The 25989-nt window shown below is 41.3% G+C and overlaps 1 protein-coding gene across 2 annotated transcripts; it reads right to left on the reverse strand.

Annotated features, from left to right (window-relative positions):
- Positions 1-297: 297 nt before the first annotated feature.
- Positions 298-21845, reverse strand: PLEKHF2 (pleckstrin homology and FYVE domain containing 2). Of its 2 annotated transcripts, none has more exons than XM_076332164.1 (2): positions 21781-21845; positions 298-2079 (listed from the first exon to the last, which is right to left on the reverse strand). In XM_076332164.1, exon 2 carries the CDS (start codon positions 2063-2065, stop codon positions 1316-1318), a length of 750 nt encoding a protein of 249 aa, XP_076188279.1. In that variant the 5' UTR covers positions 2066-2079; positions 21781-21845; the 3' UTR covers positions 298-1315. The 2 variants fall into 2 exon arrangements, with proteins under 2 accessions (XP_076188279.1, XP_076188280.1); XM_076332165.1 differs by lacking the exon at positions 21781-21845 and adding an exon at positions 7464-7517.
- Between the last annotated feature and the right edge of the window lie 4144 nt (positions 21846-25989).

The following is a 25989-nucleotide window of genomic DNA, read 5'->3' on the forward strand; positions in this document are numbered from 1 at the left end:
ATATAGGAAAATGACATTTCTGTATTCAAGAACTTATTAAAAGTAAAAATGAATACTATAGTAGAGACATTTTCTGCACTGACAGTTTCATTATAGCTCTTAAATACATCTTTCTTGGTCCTGGGTATACATTTAGAATGAAATAACTTGCATCTCACATTTATCCTGAGGTCAGCTGTGTAAAAAGGAAAGCCAATTTTATAAGGATACTAGCAGGCTTTTTGTTCAAAATCTGAGGCTATTTTTTAAAAAGCCAATAAAACTCCTGGGGTGGGGGGGGGGGGTGGGGTGGGGGGAACCAACCCTCTTACCAATGTTTTAAGGAACAATTCAGTGTCATTTTGGGGAATTATTTCAAAAAATATATAGGCTATCACATCCAAATGATATATTACCCAACTAAAATTTCAGTATGCATTTGCCAAATTTGAAACTTAGAAACTGTTCTGAAAAGAAAGTGTATAAATCCCCGTGAAGAGTCACCCTAAGCTTCTCATCTCAAGATCCCGACCCGCAATGCAACTCCTGCAAGGAGAACCCCACTGAAGCCTGTGGGAATCTGCAGTCTTCGGGTCTGCCTGCACAGGTGAGGACATGTGATTTGGGTCTCCGTCACCCACCGAGGGGTACAGTTATGACCTTGTCAAAGCTCCACTTTGAACACAGCAGTTATTTTCAATAGCACCAACAATCTCTCAGATACCAGCATCAGGCAAATACAGACGACATAGAATAGGTTTTGTGTCTTCCTGAATCAGCACAATTGGTACAAGGCACTGCTTGGCATAGGAAGTCATAAATAAGAGCAAAACAAGACAATTTCCAAGTTTTGTGACACTTAAGTTTGTATGTTATGTCACATTTCAACATACTATATACCATGGTTAAAAAAACCAAGACGGTCTAAGGGATTAACCAAAACATCACTGTTTCATGCATGCTTACGGTTTTCCTCCCCGTATCCAAAAAAACCCACGTAAGAACATATCAATATGAAACATTGGGAAGTATGGGTTGTTAAATTAAGTAGTACATTTTATTCTCCAATCTTCCACAAAAGTCTAACCTAGACACAACTCAAGTATAAGAAGTTGGAAAATATTCTGATAACATTTGCAACAGTATCCCTGCAGAGGAGTGAAAAACCTATTGTCTAGAGAATTCATAGATTGAGGCACATCGCAATTGAAGATATTCAGGCATATTTTATGGCTAGAACAGGATTTTTCTGAGGAACCTCACTATAGACTTCCCCAAAAGCAGCTCCATATGGTTTGAAACACAAATTGCAACACATGGAAAAAACGTTTGGTCCTTAATCACTACTGTCTTCGTCGTCGTCATCATCAGATACATCATTTAAAGATGATTTAGGTGACTGGCTGTAGGAGTCTGATCTAGTGGACTGACAAGCAGTCATCTCCCCCGTAGAAAGAAGATCATAGCAGAAGTCGCAAATCCGCACAGGCTTGGAAGACTGGCTTGGAAGAAGAAACCTCTTTTCAGAGCAAGGCCCGCACACAACAAAGCCACACTTGCGACAGTGGTGACGACGGTTGACGGGTGTAAATTTTGCTTTCTGACAGCGCATGCACACAGTGGCTTCTGAGTCTGGTACCCAGACAGCTGCATGTTCATTGCTAGGAGTCTTCCCGCTTTTGGAAAGCAAATCAGAAACACACTTATTTATGTGGTTCATCCACTCAGACTTCTCTGTAGCGGTGGCAGCATAAACCGCAAAAGACTTTGTTGGTGTCTTGATAAGCCACCCATTCCGTAAGTCTCCCTCATCCTGGATGGAATCAATAGTGACGTTTTCCAGCGGGATTATGTGCTGTTTATTGTATTTCTTCTTCTGGATGACAATGTTACCGTAAACAAGAATGTCATTGAACAGGAAGAACTGCCTCGCTTTGGGCTTCTTCCTACACAGCTTTGTTAGTACTCCCTCTCCGATCAGAACACGACCAGGAATAGTCAGAGGTTGTCCAGCGGCTCCAAAGCAGTTTTCTACTATACTTATTCTTCTAGTATTTGCCTCACTGTTTGCCAAGCGATCCACCATCTTTCACAAGTATCCTAAAGTTAGAAAAAAAAGTTTGCTGTTAGAACAGGACTGATTCAACAGCAGCCTTCCCCAAGAAAGGTACCAACCCCACATTTCTTAAAATATCTAACAGAACCCGCTGGCTCAGAGGCACCGACTTGGGCTAGATTTAAATAAGTATTAACACCTAAGAATTTTTAGCAACCGATTAGTCTTTTTTTCAAAAGCAAAAATGTTCCATCCAGCTGACAGCTATCTTTATCACACGGACAGCACCTACAGCACTGCTCTTGAGAGCCTCTGGCAACAGACTAGGAGGCTTCCCCTCTAGTAAGGTTACCGCATCCTGGTTTAACACTCACATTTCTCTGTATATCCTCCTGCACGTACTCTCTGGATGGCAAAAACAAGTATCATCCATCATTCCAAATTCTAATACTGACAGAAGCATCGACTTAACTGAGCAGCTTGGAGACTGTTAGTGTTAACACGACAAACAAAAATTATAGAATTGATGTTCAGAGAGGAAACCACCATATTCAAGCTCAGTACTGCTCTTTTTTCAGTACGTAAACCTTAAATCATGGGCCAAAACCATGAATCTACCTACTAGAAACATTTTGTATAGGCCACAGCTTGCACCCACCACCACCTGCTTTCATGGCAAACTCCTGAGCCAGGAGCAGGGAGCGAGTCGTGGCTGGTGGCTCATTGCCTGCTTGCTGCTGCCTTCTTTCTGCAGGGGTCCCACCGTCCTTCCCTCCTCGCCTACTCGAACCACATCTGCATCCATCATGATCACGCAACGTACAAAGGCAGACCAGCACAGAGGACAAGTCACAGCTCGCAACTGTTCCTGAGAAAGACTGTGACCTGCACTGGCTGAAAGTTTAGGCAAGAAGGCTTTGTATTTCAGGAAGCTGATAAACTACAGAGTACATATGTTCCAGTTACAGATTAAAACCACCCCTTGTCCTTCCCCAAGTAGCAAGTAAGATTTTCTCTTGTAAGGGTAAGATTCCTAAGACATCCAATGGAGAACTGAAAATAAGAAGTTACTATAGTCACTCATATCTTGGCAAACCACTCTTTAGCCTATCATTTACCCTAGAGCTTCCTGGGCAGAAGTCAGGCAAAGGAAACTCCTGCCAGTCCAATCCAGATCTGCTCCCCCCAAGCTCCTCCTGAGTACAGCCATGAACCTGAACTGTGTGCTTGAGGGAGCAGCGAGACAGCTGGCAGAGGCGAGTACTACGGAAAGACCTGTTTCTCGGCATGCAGAAGACAGCTCTCCTGTGCCTTCCTTTCTAGCTACCACAGGGCTGATGCTCACAACACCCTTTGGTAGAAACCACTGCTTTGAACGGGCCTGAAGGAGAGCAGAGTAGCAAATACTCCAGTGCCTGTTACCTGTACTTCCCAACACAGTCCCAGTTTGGGACGTCCTCTACATTCACCTACCTTTTCTTTTAGATCTACGCTGCCTGCCATCAATACAGCATCAGCCCATAACTGAGATGAAACTGGGCTGAAACAAGGCTCAGACTTGATGCTGCTCAGACTCTCTCGCTCTGCCATAACCTGATCCAGTCAATCTTCTTCCTATAAATCAAAGCTCAGATACTTCCTTACAAAATAGGGATGAACTTCTTGATAGAGATTTGGTGGCAGAGAAATCTCTCATCAGGCCTCATCTAAATAAGTATGTGTTGTGGTTTAACCCCAGTCAGCAACCAAACACCACACAGCTGCTCACTCACCCTCCCCTCCTGGTGTGATGGGGGAGAAAACTGGAAGAGCAAAAGTAAGAAAACTCATGGGTTGAGGTAAGAACAGTTTAATAATTGAAATAAAATAATTAATAATAATAATTAATAATAAGAATTGTAATGAAAAGGAAAACAACAAGAGAGAGAGGGGAACAAAACCCATTTTAAAAAAGTGATGCAACTGCTCACCACCCGCCAACTGACACCCAGCGAGTCCCCCCTGCACAGTGATCACTGCCTCCTGGCCAACTCCTCCTAGCTTATATACTGAGCATGACGTCATATGGTATGGAATATCCCTTTGACCAGTTTGGGTCAGCTGTCCTGGCTGTGCCCCCTCCCAGCTTCTTGTACACCTCCTCACTGGCAGAGTATGGGAAGCTGAAAAAAGTCCTTGACTTAGTATAAACACTACTTAGCAACAACTAAAACATCGGTGTGTTATCATATTATTCTCATGCTAAATCCAAAACACAGCACTATACTAGCTAATAGGACAAAAATTAACTCTATCCCAGCCGGAACCAGGACAGTATGTTACCCATGATTACACAAATCCACATGCCTAATGTTAAGTGTGATTAAAAAATAACTTACAAGTTACTGCTTTGAGAGTTTAATTAGTTCCACACTAAAATAGTTTAACAAGTGGGCTTACTCAGATACAACTAAACTGACCTTTTTTTAAGCTCTGCACATGACATCATCTTCTATCAAAATCTGACACTGAAGACAGAAGAATCTATTAAAGATATTACTCAGCACTTCTTTTAAATTTTCTTTATGTGCCTTACAGCATTAGTTACAATACGTGAGTATTGTAGTAACCAGTTTTACGGTTAGTAGGATTACAAAGCCACGAAATCTGAAATTATTTTGATCTGCAGAAGGTCAAGACAAAACACAAACTGACTTATAAAAAGGGTTCAAGAGATTTAATTGTGCTGCATCAAGGCACACAAGCAAGTAGACCTATGCTATTTCCACCAGGTATCAGTCAAACCTTAATTAAAAAAAAAAAAAAAAAAAAAAAAAAAAAAAAAAAAAAAAGGCTGACCTCCTCCATTACCCTGTCCAGTGGCTCCCATTTGATCGGTTAGAAAGTATTTTCTTAACAGTAAGCTTAAGTCATCTTTGCTGCAAAACAAACACTTCTTTTTGTTCTTCAATCAGTATAACTATCACTACCTTCTTTATTAAGCTTTCTGAGGACTGAAGTGCTTGTCACTTCTCTCTAGAGACAATACTGGGAGTCCAAGTGGAAGGGGGAAAAAACCACCAACAAAACGCCCCGTTATTTCCATCTCCTTCACCAGCCCTACTTTTCTGAATCATTACTGTTGTCAAGGTTCTCAAAGCTTTGTCCATCATTCCCTTTAAGAGATGCCCACAAGTGGACACTGTACTAAATCCCTAAAATCCTTCTGCAACACCAAACTTAGCTGACATGGTTCTGCTTTGTTTCCTTCTGTGGCGATACCAATTTATGCCATCTGCCCCCCTGTCTGCTCCCTTGTGCCATTACAAAAGCTACACAGTGGGTTAGATCAGAGGGCTGATCAAGTTGAGAACAAACCAGAGTTTTAGGGCTCAAGTCGGCAGGATAGCTGCACTGGAGGAAGATAACGGAGGGATGGGAAGGGAGGTGCTTAGACAGTGCCCTGCATAGAAAGTACATTGGCTTAAACTGATCAGTAAAAGTATTAGAGTTTGGTTTTTTTTTCTCCCAGAGAACGGCAGAAGACTCAAATTACATCAGTACGATTCATTTTTTTTAATGCTGTGACTACACAGGCATATCCAAAATATACCTTTCAATAGACACCTTATTTCTTAGAAGTATTCCAGGCACCAATACTAACTTATACACATGGGGACACACAATACCCACCTTGACATGTTTTATTCAGCATTAAGATCTAGCTGCTTTTTTCCTCCCCCCCCTTTTTTTTTTAAATATATACCTTCCAACTACCTACTACCACGTGGCAAGGCAGCACAACACTGGCACTTGGGAGTGAGTTTTTTGGGTAAGTTATCGGCTTCACTTCTACTACAGCCTTGTCTAATGCAGAGGTGCCATTCCGCAGAAATGCTGCTGGCTTGTCTGAACTATTATCTCTGTATCTACCAAGGAGAAAGTACTAAGGAGGGAACACAAAAGATTAACTAGGAACTTTTTGATGTGTATTTACTGTAGTCCTAGGCTCAAAAAAAAATCAAATTCAGGTGCCTGACTGCCAAAGCCCAGGATTTGGAATGAAGGTTAATTGCCATTAACTGCCAAATAACCATTCCCATCTAACAACATACTAGCAATAAACAGCCTTTGCAAGTGCCAAAGCTGAACCAACAATTGCTTTGGACTTAGAAAGCAAAGAATCAGTCACAGGGTCAGTCTAAAGTTATTTAGTAATCCCATGTTCCCTGTGAATCAGGGAAGGAAATCAGTCAGCAGAGTGCAAAGGGGACAGACCAGAAGAATACACTTTTCTGCAGGTACAAATCAATACGCATTACTTCTAAACTTACACTTTTATACAAATTATCTGCAAATTACAGCAAGTTAAATGCTTTTTCTAGTCCACCATGGAGAACACCCACCCCACCCCCCGCAAACCCCACAATCATACTGATGAGTTTCAGTGAAGCAAGCTCTTGATGTGAAGTTACAGCAACTTGTAGGAAGCACTCACTGCTCCACAACTCCAACTCAGCGCTCTCTGCACTCCCTGCCAATAAACAGCAAACTTGGTCCAAGGTCACCATGAAAGCTTTCAAAATACAAGTCACCAGGAGAAGAAAACAGGCGGAGAAAAGGCTAAAGGTTTTAATTAACTGTTCTCTAGAACGGCCTAAAAGAAAACAACTCTAACCAGGATCGTTTAATAATCATCATGGCTTGAAACCAAGACACATGACTCCAGAACTTGTGCTGAAGACTGTACTTTCAGCTTGTTGTGAAAATAATCACTTACTGGACTTAAAGCAAGAATCCAGGGCAAGTTAAGGACTATTAAGACAGACAAGATATTAAGACATCTCTTCTAGTTTGAAACTTTTGTCTATAACATTCAACAAATTCTCACCTACCAGCCTCAAGTAAGGTAGTAAAAGCCACAGACTGCTGATGGATTATTCCACCTTTCCAGGGCACGAACTGTATTTTCCCACACTAATAGATTAGACTTTTTATAATAAGCACTCTGACATTTTTCTCGTAAGTTTTTAGAGAACTAAAAATTAAAAATCCATCTGAAATCCTATGCACACTAACGCTCATTCACTTTCACTAACCTTTTCCGAGAAAGGAAGTAAGTTCAGAAATGCATAATGAGAAACTACCTGGAAAGTATCATGATTACAAATAATAATGAAACATGGAAAAATAGACCAGGTATAGAAAAGAGAAGCCATCCCTAAGTCACAAGAGATAAAGTTAGAAGAGGTGCACCTCTTCTTCTCATGAGCACACAGACCAAGGAGATGTTAAATTAAAATATTGTCTGGACACACAAAGGAACTTTTAACCCCAAGATGTCACAGTCCAAAAGCTATGCAAGGTTATCAATTACCAGTCTTTTAAAATTACAACAATCTTTTCTTAAAGCATATTCAGATATATTGTAAGAGATAACAGATCATACCCTGGAACTGGGTGGCAATATCCTCCTCTCTACCAGCTAAAACTTTCTTCTGAAGTTTCTACTGTTGGCCACTGTAAGAAGCAGATACTGGATTACTCTCCTTCAAGATGCAGGATCTCAAGACCTAATCAAACAAAGCAACTCCTGAGTGATGGCAAATTGCTGAAAACATGCCCCAAATCTTCCCCAAAGCAAGTGAGGAATAAACCAGAACCACGGGCTTCAAAATGACAGGCTAGACAGCTCCACTTAAGGGGAGAGTGGGAGCATCTTATACATAGTCTCAGTGTATGGATGCTATGAAGTCAAAAACATCAAACCTATTGTTCAGACTTTTACCACGTATGACTCCAGTTTTACACTTTTTGCATACAAACTCCTGAAGGTCCCCAGGCCCTTATGCAAGGAGGACTCCATTTATCTATAAGGACCATCCATTACATCAGATTCATTTTCTGTGCCCAGGCTGCAGTGTAGTACTAGTACTAGTAATAGCTGCTAGTCAAAACATTGCAAAAATAAATAGATCACCTTCTAAGAAAAATTAGCTACATGGAGCTGCACCATGAGCAGGGTTTAGCAGCCTTTCCAAATAAGTATCTCAACTCTCAAAATGCTGCAATAGCTTCAGTTTGTCCTCCTTCTCACACACATGCTCTCAGTAAGCCCATTTCACAATGCAGATGCTGGGCAAAGGCTTTCATCTCCATAGTGTAATATGCTATTTAAAAGTGACAAAATATTTCATGACACAGAAAGCCCCAACTCCTCTACCATATGCAGAGCCATCTTTGACACTGTTATTCCTACTTTTACTCACAAGAAGCTTCTACAGAAATAACAATTCTGTTATCAAGATACCAAGATCTTCTTGTTCCCCTATTTTACTCCAGTTTTACATTTGTATCCTGTCAGTGAGAACAGTCATCTCCAAAGTGAGCAAACTTAGATGTTACTGAAACCTTTGAAGAACCAGCAAGTTACCCACTTACCTAAAACACAACCCGTGTTGAGGAAGTCACATATTTACTACAGTTATTAACATTCCACACTACTGCAGTAGGAAAATAATTCTGTTAGGGTTGCTGTGCACTGACAAGTCACTTCCCACATAATTGTGTCTTTCTGCCACTGTATCCTGGTGACCAAACCGATGATCTCCTCAATGCTTCTACAGATCTTATTTAAAATAAGAGAATGTTTATTTTATATGCTAGCTCTGCTCTTGATAAAGGCCAGACTAAACTGCACAGAAGAATAGCTGTTGTTGAAGACAGACATAAGGAGTCAACTAAAAAGAAAGCAACCCTGACTGACATAGCTACTCCTAATTCAACACTGCCAGAAAAGTCTTCTACTACTACATTAGCACTGTAGCAGCTGGCACGATCACCACAGAGCAGAACCATAGATAACACAAAGGTGCTGGAAGGGAGAAATCAGATGAAAAAAACTATTATGGCATAGTGATGCAGACTGCATACAGCTCAGCACAAAAACATGTCCTCACCCCAGCTCAGTGCATACTACCATCATGACCAGCACTCCCTTTAGACTGCAAGACAGGCACAAAAGGTATGCAGGAGAGGGACACAACCTGAATTCCCAAGTTTCTTCAGCAATACAGCAGAACCAGCAGTGCTCCATTACTTTCTAGCCTGGGCAAGAACAAGTTTTGTCCAGTACACAGTCCCTGCTAACAAGCATTAATTAATAAGCATCTAATTTTTAGCATTATTTTTCTTCAACACTCCTTCAAGGGAGGAAAATGCTACTGGCCTTGCCATAGTTGCCAATTCATCTATCACCATCTTTACAATTAGCAATTAGACTGTTAACAATTACATTTAACACATTGCATTAATACAAACCAGACAGTCTAGCTTTCTCAGAGCCATGGTATCAGGATGCAGGCAGCTCATCCATTACTACATATATTCACAGTTAAGGTGACAGCTTTAAAGAAAAAAAAAAAGTATTTATGCTGCTGGAAAGGGTACAAGAGCTCAAAACTAACCACACAGAGGCCCATCCAGTCCTAAAGCAGCAGCAGATCCTGGATGTTTCCAAACCAGATTTGGTAACACAAGTCCAATAAAAAAAGTCACTAACAACAGTATCCGATCACACCATTAGAACAGATGAAATGAGATCTAGATATGGTTTTCTATTCTCCATTTGCAGTGAAGCAAATGGAGAATAGAAAAGAGAAGACTCAGAAATGGAGGAATACAAAAGGAATAGAATAAAGAAAGAAAAGGTAGAAATAGCAGATCTAAATTGCCACTCAATAAACTTCTAAATAATTATCCAGTTGTCATACAGAGCCCTTGTTCTCACACCTGCATTTGCACATACAGACAACATCAGCAACTATGTTTCACCACATACATTCAAATCCATTTTCCTTCTTGCCTAAGGGTAACATATATGTTTCATAATAAAAGTTTTTGTTTAGAGGTCCCTTAATAAAAGGCAAAGTTAAAGGTTTTATCATGTCTGACTCTACAACCTGAAGGCTCTGAATAAAAGAGAAATTTCAAATAGAACCGAATCTTGTTTTATTATACTTAATCACACAAGTTAAACAGACATGAAAGGTACAGAAGATCAATAAAACTTTTACAAGACAGAAACAAGTAAATTGTAAACCTAAGACAGACAAGGACTAACTGCAGACCAGATATCTAATGTGCATTAAATGACTGGTTTGTAAGATGACTCATCTTTTGGATCTACAGAGGAAAAATATCACACTCTCCTTAAAAAGAGTTCATCAGGCAGAATCAGTCATTCAGTACATAGTTATGGGGGTTTTTTTAGTAATAGGTTTCAAATAATTGTTATACATTATATTATCACATCAGACTCATTCAGCTTTCCTCTTGCACTTTGCCTATGCAAGGAAGACACACTAATTTGACTTAAAGCTGAACAAACACAATTAAGTTACCCAGAAGCCTCATACATCCCTGTGATTTAAAGCTGTCTGAAATGGTAATATCACTACTTTTTGTGGACAAACGTTCAGCTATGAAGGCATCTCAGTACTGTAATAGAGTACTCTAATCTGCTAGTATTAGATGTATTGCTCTTAAGAACAACACAGCTTTTTGCACCACTGCCAAGTGAAACACTGTAAATTTCTGAAGTGCAACCTGTTTAAGGAATCTTATCAATGTCTAATGCTTTGCAAATAGTTTTAATGTGGAAAATCACTGAACACAGCACAGCAGAAGTTTGTGATACAGGTCAGAAGAGAAATCAGCATAAATTTAAAATCTTACTTTGGCCTCACTAGTTCCACCTCCTGCACAGCCTCCTTCAATACATACAGAGAAGGATGATACCATCGCTTGTCCTGAATGTTTCACTGTCATCTTTGTTGGCAAAATTAAGCTTTCTATGCACTTAGATCTGATTAGCGGCAATCAGAATCCAAGCATTCACGCACAAGTCAGCACTACCTGTCAAGGACCATAAAGGTAATAACAAGAGCTGGATTAAAGATGATATAGAAATACCAGCAAGAGGTATTAAACTTTATTTCTATCATTCAGTATGTAGAATAAAATATTGAGGAAAATGAAGTTTTAAGTATCCATTAACCCATTTATGAATTCATTAATATTTCATTCTATATTTTAATACAACTATAACAATTAACTGCATTTTTTTAATATTAATTATATATTTCCATTATTCACCATTTGCTTTTTATAAAACAGTAAAAAGACCAATTTGACCATAAAGTTAAGTGAAATTGAAAGAAATTTCACCCCAAAAAATATTATGTTGAGAGGAGATACGAGTATGACAAATGCTTTCTAAAGGTCTTTATCACTGCTAAAAGCTGACATGACAGTAACAACTAAATGCCTGTACTGTGCTGGATCTAGCTGTCCTGGATGCTATTTAAAACATAAGACAACAACTGTCACTTAAAGAGAAATACAGCCTTCTAACGAGCAGTTCTCTAATAATTCTCTTCATAAAAGTATTCCCGAAACTGTTGTATTTAACAAACTGTCTTGCTATCGCTACTGTAACCAGCTGGTAAGGATGCAGAGGATAACCTGATGGTATCTGAAAGATATGAATATCAAGAATGACAAAAAGCTACATCACAATACTGCAAAGAAATAAGAAGGACTGAGAGATTAAAGAGACTCGACATTGATATGGTAGAGATGACAGCAGGAAAGGAGGCAATAAGATCCCTCTGAACTTCTTCAACATAGTCTTTATCCAGAATCACTTCTGACTAATCTGGTTAATGGCTGCAGCATTCAGAAAGGTACCGGTAGCAGAACAGAAACTTTGACTTGATTTACAGACAAAAATAGTACCTTTTCCTTAAGGCAATGTACGCTGTTGCCTCTTTGCACCATTTTTCACACCCTTATTAATTACTGGCATTTAATAAAGTCAAAAAAGCAGCAAGATAGAACACTGGAAAAGAATGGTGGCAGTATCAAGGCTGCCTTGGATTACTCTAAGGAAGCAAAGGTGCTTGTGCCATTTTCATCCAAACACTATAAAGAAAACATAGTGTAAGCATCAATCAATACTACACAGGCAGGAAAGTGGAATAAATGATACTGCGGACCTCTCCCAAGTCTCATTTCTATGATTCGCAGTGTCATGTTTTGTACATGAATGTGATTTTTTTATTTTTTCTTCCCCACTGTGAGGACACGGCTTCCTGCATTGCACAAGCCTGTGGAGCAACAGCTGGAGCGTGGGGAAACGCAGATGAGCTAACCCGCTTCCTTACTGGTATATCCAGTACAAACCAGCAGTCTTAACCTTTCATTTGTCTCAACCCGTTGGCTAATGTTCTGGCATCGGCCACAGACTCATAAAAACCATGCTGGAAATACATTAACAGCAACCACGTCACTCCATACTGCGCGACCTGTGAATACGCTGCCTTGCCAGTATTTTAGAAATATTTAGATTATTTCTCAGTCCAGCATTTAGTCGTGTCCAAATATATCATGAAAGCAAATCCACACATTTGCCTAGTCATATGTCATCATAAACCTACAATTATGATAATAACCCCAACAGATCTGTTTGGGTTTTATTTTTAAACTGCTGTAAGTGACTGTCAAAAGCCTAGTCCCACTAAAACTCTTCTTGAAGTTACAACGTAGAAATCTCTATTTTAACTGCCTAATGTCTTACAGTTTAGTAATTCTTGCAATACATTACAGTTAATTTTAGTATACTCTAATTTCCAATTTCCAAGGAAGGATTGCTGTTCCCCTTTAATTGACCGGTTGTGTAAGAATTGCTCATAGAATGTAAGTGATTCTAAATGAAGAACAACAACAACAAACTTTATTATCAAACCTGCATGGCAAGTGCATTACTCTTCAAATTTGCAACAGCCAACTGAGCTAGGAACGCCTAGAAAGGCCAATTCCATTTTGGGGATGGAGATCATTTCTAGGTAGAACTTTCAAGATGTATGATCTTATATTCCCCAACCCACTCAGAAGCTAGTTTGGGTACAGGAACCTATTTTTAGCAAAAGACTATCGGTTTTGCCAAGCAGCATATGTATTAGCACAGCAAGAGCAGAGCAATGCTGTTTTACTATCCAAGCTACTCCGCTGAACAGCTAGCACACTGCCTGAGCAGCTGTATGCAGGCAAAACCATCCAAGTTCTGCACATTAGCTTCTTACAAGGTTTGGTATTTAACACAATAAACCTCAGCTGGAAAAGGAACACCAATTTAACCTGCCTGCAAACAGAAAGACTAGCTCCCCCATCCCGTATGTGTTGTAATGCTAAATAATCATAGAGGAGACCTGAGGAAAACAAAGGCAAGCGGAAGCGAGCTGCCCCACCAGGCGAGTTTGGCTAGTTTGCAGTCCTCCCCACGCAAAGGGCGAGAGGAACCGCCCTGGCCATAATGCCACGTGCCGTAACGCCAGCACCCCTGCTCCAAGCAAGAAATGTGTGGCACCCATTAGAGAGACGCAGAAATCCAGAATTGTTGAGTCCCAAAGCTGTTCCCACTACCTTCTCCTGCTTGGCAGTAACAGAAAACATGAAAGATGGAAACCCAAACAGCGTTGAAAGGTTCATACCACAGGAAAGTACATGACCAGGAAAGCCTCAATCCACTCCTAGACCAACTGGAAGTGGCTGTATTTTCCCCCACCCCCAACTTCATTGGAAAAAGTCCCTGAATGCCTCTTAGGGCAGAAAGACCTCACTGCAGAAGCCCAGGAGCAACATTCTTGTAAGAGATCCAGCCTTTTAATGAAATCAGCTGCTTATTACCACTGTCAGGCTTCTATTTATAATAAACCATAGTAGCTGATATTGTTTTTGTCTCCTGGCATGACAGAGACAGAGCTGCTGCTGGAAAGAAATACGTAGTTCTCCATCCCCCACCTGGTAGTCAAGGGTTGGAGCAACAAAGGGAGCAAGTTCCTAAACTCGGTTCATCTCCGTGTCCTTACCCGTCTGCCAACAAGCTGAGCACTCCCCAAGCACTGATACAGGCTTACACGTATCTGAACAGCACTTGTGAAACACGGTACTGCCAGCCGAACCGCTGCCATTTAGATGAAAAAATTCTTAAGGCCTTTTAAGATGCAAAGGAGGAGGTAGCCAGCACATGCATGTGGGAAACAGGTAATGGCTAGAATTAAAGTAATTTTAAAAAAGCCAAAAAATCCCACAGCACACAGCCACACAACCCTAAAAGCTTGAGTTCTGCAAACAGAGGTGAACAGGCAGGCCTGACCCACCAGGAACAGTGTTTCCAATTCGACAACAAACTCATCTGTCAAAGCACAGAAAGTAAGATCCGGACAAATATGGGCATATCAAATACTCACAGCTGTCAGCATACTGAAATGGGTATAAGTAAAACAACTGAGGTTTTGTATGTTTTTATATATATATACACACACACACAACACATATATATAAAAACCTATATATTTGTAAACTATATATAACACATATGCCCTTTTAAATTAACCAACAAATGATTAACTGAAAAAAGCCCAATATTCAGATCAAATCTTTGCCATCATGGGAAAATACCCTAGTATTTCAACTTTCCATTTGCATGTATTTAAGCTAACCACTGCTAGTGCTCCTAGCTTCTGGTGCTAGCAAATGGCATCTTTCATCTTAACCAAATACTGGGAACATACACCAGAATAGGGTTTCAAAACCAGCTTCCACAGATCTTGAGCCTAAAAAAAGTTCAAGTTCCTACCAAGGTTCTGCATAGCCGTGAATAACTAAAAGCCATCAGAAGAACAGCAGACAACAGACGAACACCTTAGAAATGTGCCAGAAGAGTTAAGGGCAGAAGACAGGAGCCTGGGATCCTGCTCCAGCTTGAGAAGCTCCAGCAGACAGGAACCCTGCATGCTGGGCCGGTGCCTAAAGGATCACTCAACCAGGCTGCGATACCAAACACTGGAATACGTTTTTCTGTTTACAATTTAATGTTTCCCTACTCCAATTGTTTAACTGTTTGAAGAGTCTCTCCCAGCAAATGTTATTTTCCACTTTGGCAGCAGTGACTTACCCCTCCCTTCCAGGCTGCTTGGACAGGCGCCGGGTGTGCCCTTCCCATCTGACAGGCTGCCTGTGAAGGAACGGCTTAATCGACAACAGCCCCCTTCGGCAGCACTGGGGCACCCATCTGGACTAGCAAATAACCTGACATGTACAACTACTACCACACTTAACATTAAATGGACGTTGGGTGAGGGACATGAAAAAAATCAATTGAAAGGATCCGACCAGTTTCAGAACAAGCTAGATCCTGCCTTAAGTTTTGCTAATCCAGCACAATGAAGAGAATCCACAGCATCAACTACCTTTTAAATCTTGAAATAGACAGACATATTTAAATTCTTTTGCAGAGGGGACACATTATCATTAGAATAGAAAAAACAGATCCAGATACAGCTGTTCTACAAGAAATAGAATCCATCTTGCAAGCAGTTCTCCAAAGCCAGATTGATGTGCGGTTTGTTGTTGTTATGGATTACTGTATTTAGAGCACACATGGAGGCAACTTGCTAATGGCTAGCTAAACCATCTCTCAGTCAACGTGAAAAAGAGGATTTGGTCTTCAGTGACTGAAATAAATAGTATTTGCCAGCATCCCTTTTGCAGCATCTTCAACCTACAAGTAGATAACATTCACAAAAGGATTTTCAATGTGTATCTCTTACACGCAAGTATACACTAAAAATAGCACCTCCTAGGTTTCAGAGCACCTGCATGTTTTAGCACTTGAGAGCTACCAGAACATCTGCATGTTCAAATGAGCTTCCTCGAGTTAACAGAATTTTATTTTCCCTTTCTTCATGAATGCACACCTATGATACACCTGACTGTTCACTGGCTTATATCTTTTTACTATGCACAGGTACTTAAAACAGCCAGTGGGGGGGGAAAAAAAAAAAAAAAAAAAAAAAAAAGAAGTTTTCTGTTTTAAGTTTTCTTTAGTTTACTTTTATTACCATTATGACAGAAGGTACTGAATTTTACTAACAGTCCAACAAGGACTAGACTATAGATAATTGATTATAGCATGACGAAGCTATAGAGAGAGTTACCAAGTCGTCAAAGCTAGGCAAGAGCCATTGACTTCCTACAAGTTACTGCAACACAAAAGGACTTCTGATTTTAGCCAGCCATGTTTTAAAACAGAGCAAAGTTTTCCCATGCAGTCTCACAATTTACAAGCACAGCAGCATAACCACATCAGCACTATTTTATTTTTTATTATATCAATATTCATTATTTTCACATGCACATGTCCTTTAAATTCAGATATCCTGTTATAGGAGAAGAAGCTGCCCAATAAAGAGGTTTCTTTAACCAGCTCAGCAATTCCAAGCATTTCCACAAAACTAAACAAGACAGAAGCCAAGTAACAACACTCAAACTCCTTCTCTGACCAAGTGCAATCCCCTCAACTTTCTTAACTTACTTGGGTCAAGAGGAGCAGAAATCTCCACTTTAGGGGTCAACCATAATACTGTATTATACTGTAAAAATACTTTCAGGAGGCCAGGCAGCTGGCCACTACCTAACAGGGTCACATGAAGTACTGCTGCAGCACATTTTCAATATTATAGTAGGAAAACCAGAATATTCAGACATACTTAGTTCCTTAAAATTCTTAACTCCTTAAAAAAAAAAAAAAAAAAGCCAAACAATTTCTACCACTAGTTCACCAGCAAGAACAGACTAAGGGTAAGTATGGCTGGCTACAAGGAATCTTCTTCCTACCATTTAAACCTCCTAAAAGAAGTTGCTCAAATTGGTACCAAAAAATGTCTCAAGCCCCACTAACCATGTGCACAGCAGGGTTGTCATCAGGCTGCAAACCACCAGCCCAGCCGAAACCAGGGGCTCGTAAGCAGCCGAAACACAGCTTGGAATCAAACCACATGTTGCGATTTTCAGGAAGCTTGGCAACACTGAAGTGCTGCAATCATGGACCTGTCACTGTCACCCCCCAGCAATATTTAAAATTTATTTATCCAGCAATACTTAAAATACATAAGCCAAGCATTGCATTGCTCTTTCTTGAGCAAGGGACATAAGCCCTTTTTTATACCGAATGCTGCTACCTGGTAACATTATGGTGAAGGTCTAGAAAACCGACATCTGACAGCTATTGACAAAAGCCAAAAGGAAAGCTTTAACAATGATACTGTAAATAGAATTTGTCAGTCTTCAATGTAACCAGCTTTTCAGCCATAACCTGCGTGTTAAAAGGGCAGTTCACTTGCCTCCATGCTGCTAACCTAGATCAGAAATGGGGCAGTGGGAAATCACTGTCACACACAGCTTTCAGAACAGACATACGTTGAAAATCAGCCTCAGAAGTTTTACATTCCCAACTATTGACAGCTAAGTCAGGAGAAATTTAAAGCAGAAGAAGGGGGGGGAAAAAAAAAAAAAGGAGTCATTTCCTGAAAGAACCCCATAATCACAGCAGCTTACTGTAGGTGGCCTTCCTGGGAAATGCACTCACTGGACTTTTTCCCCTTTTACTGCCTGTCGAATGTGTTTGATGCATTTTAAAGTTCTATGGAAAGCACTTGGAGCACAGACATTAGAGCACTCAGCACAACCCAGTCCACCGAGTGCAATAAACAGCATCCAGAATACCGCAGGGGCTCGTGGTCCACATGCTTCTCGTTCAGCAGGCCATTTTCCTTTGCTCTTAGGCCCTTATTTCTGCAGCAAAGATGGCATGATCTAGAGGAAACTTTGAAAACTGCACAACGGTTTGCACTGAAGTTAACCTGCACAGCTCACTGTTCCAAGAAAGATGCTATCTGACAACCTGAACAACAGCATGTACTGTACACTCTTCAATATTAATTTGCATTAACAAATTATGCGTACACTTTAGAAATGCAAGTCAAAGAACATGCTGTAACTTTTCCTTTTGCAGAAGGCATACTAAGTACTTAAAAGCAAAACAGTTACTTCTAGATGATATGTTTGAGGTACAAGTGGTATCTAGTGAAAGCTAAAGCTGCTGATAGAAAGATCAGATACATCACTACCTAACAACCCCCCTGTATCTATTTGAATCAGTACAACTTCTCAAGAGATTGCATCTCAACACAGTAGTTAACTGCTTGCATGTCATCTTCTTCCATTCAGGAATGGGGGCGGGTGTAGAGAGAACATTCCTGTATTTGAAATCCTTAACTTTCAACCGTTTTTTCTTCTTTTACACCTATACAAAATGCCAAAATCCTGCCATATTACATACAGAATATGCTTAATACTGCTTTATTGTAAAACATAACAATGCAAAAGAAAAAAAAAGAAAAAAGAAAGCCACTCTCTTCAAAATAATTTTTTAAATCCGTAAGTTATTTATCATCACTAGTAGGTTAAAAAAAAAAAGGCATTATTACGTCCAAGGCAGTAGCACTCTTACCTATTTATGTAACTTCAGAAAACCAAAGTAAACATATGAGTGTATTTTTGACTATGTAGTACTAAAGTGTCAGGCTGAAAAACATGAAGTACTCTTCTGTTCAATAACACTTATGCACAATAATATTTATTTTCATAAAAGGAGAATCTTTGTCCTACAACTCTCAGTCAAGCCACTTCTCATGCGAGCAGACTCATTTATTTCAACAGAACTACTCATGTGGCTTGAATTTGCAGGACTCTACTTGCTAACACAGTTGTCATCACATCTTACAGCTTATGACAATGCTAAAATAATCTTTAGTATGGTAAACATGTTCTACCACACCTATCTACAGAGTAGCTTTTCACCCCCCCTCAACTGTAAAAACAAGTCCTCCGCTAAATCATAAAAAACAAGTTATTCTACAACAGCCAACTTCGCATTTGCTGCATAGGGAGAGTGTTTTAAATACGCAGTTCTATTTCAAAAGCCTATGTTTGCACCTTATTTATTCTGTTTCGGAACAATCTCAATTAACACACTTCCATCAAATTACTCAGTTAATCCTTGAAAGTAGTAACATATGCATATATAAGCATCATCTATCATTAAAAAAAAAAATCACAAAAATTAAATGGAAAAGTAAGCTTGACTATTAACAGAGCTTGGCATAAGTCACAAACATACCTTCAGAACTTGAAGCAGTACAGAACAAGGTTTAATTTCTTCATACAAAAATTAAGAAGTTAACTAAGTTTCTTATCTACCAACATCTAAGAAACTTAACCATCGTTAACGCTGGGGTTTCCTTATTTGACAACGCCTGCTAATAAATGGCCTTTAAGAACAAAAACTTGTATGCCATTTGTTTGCTTGACCACCGCTTCTAACATTTTAGTTAACAGACACTTTTTCAGAAAATTTTATCTGCAAGTATTAAAAACCTCAATGCTCCCTCATCTACATGCCATGCTTTGACCCTAAGCTTTCACTTTAACACCCTAGCCCTCTTTGGTGAAGACAAGTCACCAAAAATGCTGCAAGTGTAACAAAGCCAGTGTTTGTACCCTGCCTGCAGGCAGCACCCTGGCTTTATTGCCCACTCTTGGCAAGGTAAATGAGACATGCTAAGCTCTGTCATATCATGCCTCACCTGAAACTGCAGTTCCGTCTCTCTCTACTGCGCTGACTCAGGAGAGATGAAACCTTCCCGCGTTCACTAACCACAACAGTGAAACCTAAAAGTCACAATGCTGTTTGAATATAACAAACATTTTACCGATAATAATTTTTGTAAAATAATGGGCTTCAGGATGTTACAGGTAAATCTTCCGTTCATCCAGGGACATATGTAATACTAAAGTTATGGACTGAGACTTAAAGGGAAACAGAATGCAGCTCTTGCTAAATAATGATTTCATCACTGCACCTAATGAAAACTTGCTTCTAGATGAAAAGACACTACTCCATTTCTTTTCAGATGATACGACAGAGGAAACTGATCCAGCTTCCCCAGCTCCAAATTTCTACTCACTGGTTTTCATTTAGCATTTAAGGGACTTCCTCTGTGTGGGTTTCTGTGCAGGACAAAACTCATAGATACTCCAAAAGGCACGTGGCCAATTTGCATTCAGAAGCAAGAATTTGGGACTCAGGCTCACAACGGTTCACTTTCACTGCCGTTTTCAACATAAGTAGCACAGCCCTAATCCAACTGGGAAAATGTTATTTAACAAACTGAGTTGATATACATGACATTTAACTACATAAGGGTTCTTATTTGTCACTTGATTAGTCAACAGTATTTAGATTATATAGTTTAACAGCAAAAACATTGCCTTCTGAGCTAAAGAACTGATTCCTTTCCGCAAGTTGATGAGTGCACAGAAAGCAGATCATCTGTAGCATCTCAGCACTGATTACACTGTCATCTTTAAGTACTTTCCTTATTTCAGAGAGCCATCCCTAAAATAATTCAATATACAAATCTTAGAACTTGAAAGCTGAGTATTTAAGTTCTCTTTATTTCAGGAGAGAAAAAGGAATTAGCAATCTCAGTTCTGAAACCGATTCCAGTGTTGTGGGTTTGATTTTAGACTCACTTTGCCTACTGTAGTAACCTCATCCGAACTTAAGCTGTTAGGCACATCACAGCCTCGGACGTAGTGTTTGTCAAATAAGCATCAACCCCTACAGTAACTACTCAGCACACCTGACAGCCTGAGTTAGGACTTAATGATGCTTCTGGAACCACTCTCATCAATTCAACCAAAATATAGGCAAAGGAATCTTCTTAATCTCTGGTTAAGGATATAACAGGTCATTTTGGTTATCAACAACTATTGCACTGACGCTTCATGTCAAAACTTGAGCTACAGCCATTTCTCTTAGCAGCGACGAAGTCGATGCCAAGACACGCTGCTCAGCAGACTCACTCATCGCTTTCTTGCCATGATGAGCAGTTTTGCCATTTATAAATATCGGTGTCTATGCACACAGTATTTCAAATGAGGCGAGAGGAAAAACATGTGGCTGTCTTTTCCTGAACCACTTTCAGACAACAGCTTATGTGCAACATGTATCTTAAGCAGACCAGTCACGTTCCTCTCCAAAATATGAGAATTTCACAGAAAAAATAGCACCTTATGCTCGCAGCCGCACCACTCGCGGTTCCGCTGCTTTTTTTTACCGCAGCATCAAGACTTTTCAGGCGACTCGCTCCGAGAACGACGAGGAGTTTAAAACGGCGAGCAAGGCGCTTCCCCGCGGCGGGCGAAGCCTCCGGGGGAGCGCGGCGGCGGACGGCTGCCCCGCGGGGCCCGCCGGGGAAGGAAGCGCCCTCCGCCCCGTCCCGTCCCGCCGCCCCACGGCGAGGGGCCGCCGCCGCCCGGGCCACGGCGCCAGTCACGAGTTGGGGAGTTTCAGGCGCTTATGTAACACCGCGGGGCCGATGTCGCTGCTGTTTTCTTCCCCCTCCTGAAAGCGAACTCGTTTCCGAGGCCCCGCAACTCCCTCAGCGCCCTGGGACAAGCCAGCGCCCGCCGCCGCCACCCCTTTCTTCCAGAGGTCCTTCCCGACCCGGCGCCTCCCTCCCGTCGGGAAGCGGCGCTGCCCCCGCGAACGGCCGACAGCGCCCCAGCCCCGCCGCGGGACAGCCCCGCACGGCGGCCGCCGGCGGAGTCCGGCACTGACTCCCGCCGGGGGAGATCCTTCCCCGCCAGGCAGCCCCCGGCTCCCAACATGGCCGCGGAAAAGCGGCCGGAGCCCCGGCGGGGAAGGGCTCCGCGAGGAAAGTTTCTCTCTCCCTCCCCGACCGGTCCCGGCGCCGAGCCCCCTCCACCCAGGACACGGCCGGGCCCGCGCCGCTCACCCGGCGCGCTCCACTCCAGCTGCCGCCCCAGCGCCTGGCTGCCGCCAGCCCCGCCGTTCTCTCCCCGCACCGCCGCGGTCATACACCCCGCCGTCGTAGGATGGGCTCCGGGACACCGCCCGCGCGGGGCGGGGCCGCCGCCATCTTGGGAGGAGCCAGGCGGCGGGAAGGGCTGAGGGGGCCCCGAGGAGCTGCCTTTCGTGGGGAGAGCATGGCGCTTCTCAACCCACGAGCGGCACGTCATGGAAGACGGATTCTCAGGGCACGAGAGTATTACCTCAGGTTTTTTTTGAAAAACCCCACATTTCCATTCTTTGTGCACCATCCCGGGTCCACGTTTTATGTGCACGGCTCCAGGCACGCTCTCCCAGAAGTAAGGATGGTCACGTTTTTCATTACCTATCTCTACATAAACCTTCTATAGCACATGGAAGGGAGTTATTAACATGTTTTGGTTTGAAGCATTGCCGGTCAGCTTGGAGAAACTACGGCTGGTCTGCTAGTACGAGTCCCACCAAAAACAGCACCGGAGTCGTAAACACAAGGAGCCCCTTCCCTCCTCCATATTACCACTGATAGCATCTATGCATCAAGCCATTCAGAGCAGTGTTTTCTAAATCTATCCTGCTGATCAGCAGCTAACCTGGTCCTTCCAAGATTTCCAGATGTTGATCGGTGCTACCAGAGTGGGAGGGTGGCTGGGGTGTTTTGGGGAGCTGTGGAGTGGGAGGGAAGGGGGCACAGCTCCCCTGATTTGGCAGTAGCACCATGCACTGCTACAGTGCCGCTCCAGTGCCCAAGTGCGCTCTGGAAAATAGCCCAAGGGTGGTTTTTTTTTAAGAAAGTTCCACTTACATGCAATACAGCAGGGTTTCATTTTCCAAATTTCACATTATTGGGCAATGATGCGGCTGGCTTTTCTGGGTAAAAAAAAAGAGTAGTTAGGCAGTGGGGCTTTCCAGTGGTAATAATGAACCCACTGAAGTTTCTGAATGTCATCTGAATTTTTTATCCCAGCTCAGACGGGGACACGGATAGGCAAGAGCCACATCACTGAGCTGGGTCTCTCCCGCTGTGGGAGAGGGACACGGGGAAGGGAGCAGGACATGGAGGGCTGAGCACGCATGTCCTCCCCCCCTACAGCCCGGCAGCCCGGCTGGCTGCTTCTCCCCTCAAATCCACGTGGCGTTCAGCCCAAGCCGAATGCTGCCCTAAGGGTTTATCAAAGGACAGAAATGAAAGAATGGCACTCTTTCACTGTTGTGATAGATGTAGCTTCTGGATGTGGGGCACATTGAAAAGCTTCTGCATGGGGGTGTGACAAGTGACATGGACAGCTGTGAAAGACCACTAACATACGTTCAGATACGTTCCCAGCTCCGTGAGTGAATTTCCTACAGAACCAAAGCAAGCAGGGCTGCTGAACCCACATCCCTTCTGCAAGTAACAGATCTGACCCCTTCCAGTGGACCCTGATGAAGAGCCAACGAACGGTGCTAAGGAGAAAGCACCTGGTGAAGGAGAGCAAATCTCCCACGGAGACAAGAAACCCATGGCAAGCCACTTGGATTCTACGCAGAAAGCAAGCAATAGCTAGAAAACCAAGCATGCATCAAAAACATTTTTAATTAATGCTTTTTCTTTCTCTAAACAATATTGTGGTAGTTTTTTAAGCCCTGATGTAGACCTATATATGTCGCCTGTCAACAACAATTTTATTTTTTTAGAGCGTTTCTGCACAATATGAGTTTTCTTTTTCATTCTTATCACTTCCTCACTCCTTTTTGGGTTCTGTTCATTTTGTTGTAGACAAAAATAGAATAATAAAAAAACCCCAACAAATAAAAGCTCCATAATGCTCAAAAGAGACCACTCTCTCCTTAAAACTCAACAGCAGCCGTAAGTGGTGTTTGACGTCCGTTTAACTTTGCGCCCTGTCCCCAACTGTGACCACTAGTGGAGGCTTAAGAAAAACAAGTACAAATAGAGCAATTATGTATTTATCTCATTAACTGAGCTTCTAATAAGTCGTCTTTTTGGGGGGGAGGGAGAAAAGTGGGCTTCACGTGATAGAGGTTGCAATTAATATGTTCCTTAATAGACACCAGCTGATAACGAATCCCTAAGTTTATTTAATTCCTTTTTTTACCTTCATAACACATCAATTTATTTATTCTTTGAAAATTTATTAAATGATTGAATTATTTCAAAATAAATTAAAATATATATTATCTATAAATATATGTTACTAAAATTTTGCCACCATCTATTTCTATTCACTCTATAGGATTCAGCACACCCAAGAGTACAGTTTGTATTTGGCAAATTATTACACCTGCTTGCTAACCTTTGAGCAGTTAGTTCTTGGCAAACCCACCACAGCCAACTAACCAGCCGACTAGAGCCAAAGATGAACCACAGAAACTTACTGCTAATCATTTCTGAACACCTTGGTTCTCTAAGCAGGACTCAGGTCAACGAGTGTTTTACCTTCAGTTGGGTCAACGTGGCATTAGAATTTTACTCTCGGCATAGGAAAAAAAAATTGTTAGTAGCAAACAGATGACAGTTGCAATAGAAATAGTCGAATGAGAAATAAAGATTCTCACACCATTTTTATGGAATTGCATTTAACACTCGTAAAATTGATATATTATGGTTCTTATTTTCCATGTAACATTAATGAGAAGAGGCAGTCAAAAGAACATAATTCGATAATTGGCTTTAAGCATTCCCTTTTAAAATAAAAACATGTAAATGTATGGGCATTTTTTTTTTGCTGTGAAAAAGCACAACACTTGTCTATCTCATTTATTATAAACAACATGTCCAGTAAAACAGGACCATCTGTAATTTTGTATCATTTTAAAACATTTTGTCAAGCTTATGTTAGTAACATGAATTTCTGGCTGTTAGATATCTTCCAAAAAAATATGTTGCAAAGGTTTTGAGAGTTGCATTAAAATTACATATACTGTTGCATAATGAAGAGCTTGCACTGATGTATTATGATGAGAGCCAGTATCTGTAAACGTACAATAGAAACTAAGCGTGGGGACTCAAATTCAAGACCGCAGATCAATTCCCAACCTCTCTGGGTTAAAATTGCTTAAGTGTGTTCTGTAAATTTAGCCCCAAGCTGTGAACTTGAATTCAGACGGGCATCTGTAGTTTTTGTCTCAGTTTTTGGTTGAGCGCTGTCCATGTACAACCATTACCAGCGTTTAACATTTTATCCTACCTTAAAAGCTAAATTGCAATTTGATAGATTGTTTTTGAAGTGAGATCAAGATAGACTGCAATGCAGTGCTTTTTCTTTCCGACCCTCTGCTGTATGTACCATACAGATGAGACTCTGCAAGAACCATTTAACACCGTATCTTAACAAATAACAGAGCCAGAAAGGCTCAAGCCAAGCTCATTTTCTGATGGATTGCTTCTCTGACACTGTCAGAAAGGGATCGCTGGTTCTGACACAGTAAGGATTTCTGCTCACCATCTGTATATTCAAAATCTCTTTGGAACTTGAGGGCAATTTCCGACTGGCCAAGGGAAAACTAACAAAATCCATCATCTGTGATCTGAGTTTTTGTATGATGAGAATTCATCATAACCAGGAGGGCTGCACTCATTGTTTGCCTAAGGTATGAAAGAATTTGGCAAAGAAGTAGCCACAACAGGCAAGGCTTGTCCCTAAAAATATTTATAATAGAAATTCATACAAACATAGAACAACCTTTCATTCATTTGGTGTTCATCCCATTTTCATTGCAGAAGCTCAGTTCTCTTCCAAATAGCATTCTTTTTCCTCAGTTTCCACAGCCAAACTGCTAGCCAACAGCTTGAGAAGAAAGGGCTCAGAAGCTGAACCAGAAATACCTCTTTGTTTCCGAGGGATCAATGTGTCTTGTTCCATCCCTGCAAATATTTGTGTCATTTTTAACTTTAGCTTTCATTAAATAATCCATAATGCTGAATTCTAAACTTGCACTGTTGAAAGCGAAAGATGATTCTCTACTCCTTATTAGAAATTAACCTGATAAGATAGATTTAAGGGGGAAACTTCAATAGCTCCTAAGTTTTATACTTTTTGTCTTTCCAAGTGCCATAAAGGCATAGCATTTTTGCAGTTCGAGGTGTATTACCTTACTAAAAGTTTAGAGTATAGGATATGTTAAGTACACAAATCATATTAATCTGGCTTTGTGA

Source organism: Aptenodytes patagonicus, chromosome 2 (genome assembly GCF_965638725.1).
Source record: "Aptenodytes patagonicus chromosome 2, bAptPat1.pri.cur, whole genome shotgun sequence".
NCBI classification, from domain to species: Eukaryota; Metazoa; Chordata; class Aves; order Sphenisciformes; family Spheniscidae; genus Aptenodytes; species Aptenodytes patagonicus.

Bases quoted from the DNA above. Each gene is read 5' to 3' on its own strand.
- PLEKHF2 (XM_076332164.1), bottom strand. From the start codon at position 2,065: ATGGTGGATCGCTTGGCAAACAGTGAGGCAAATACTAGAAGAATAAGT.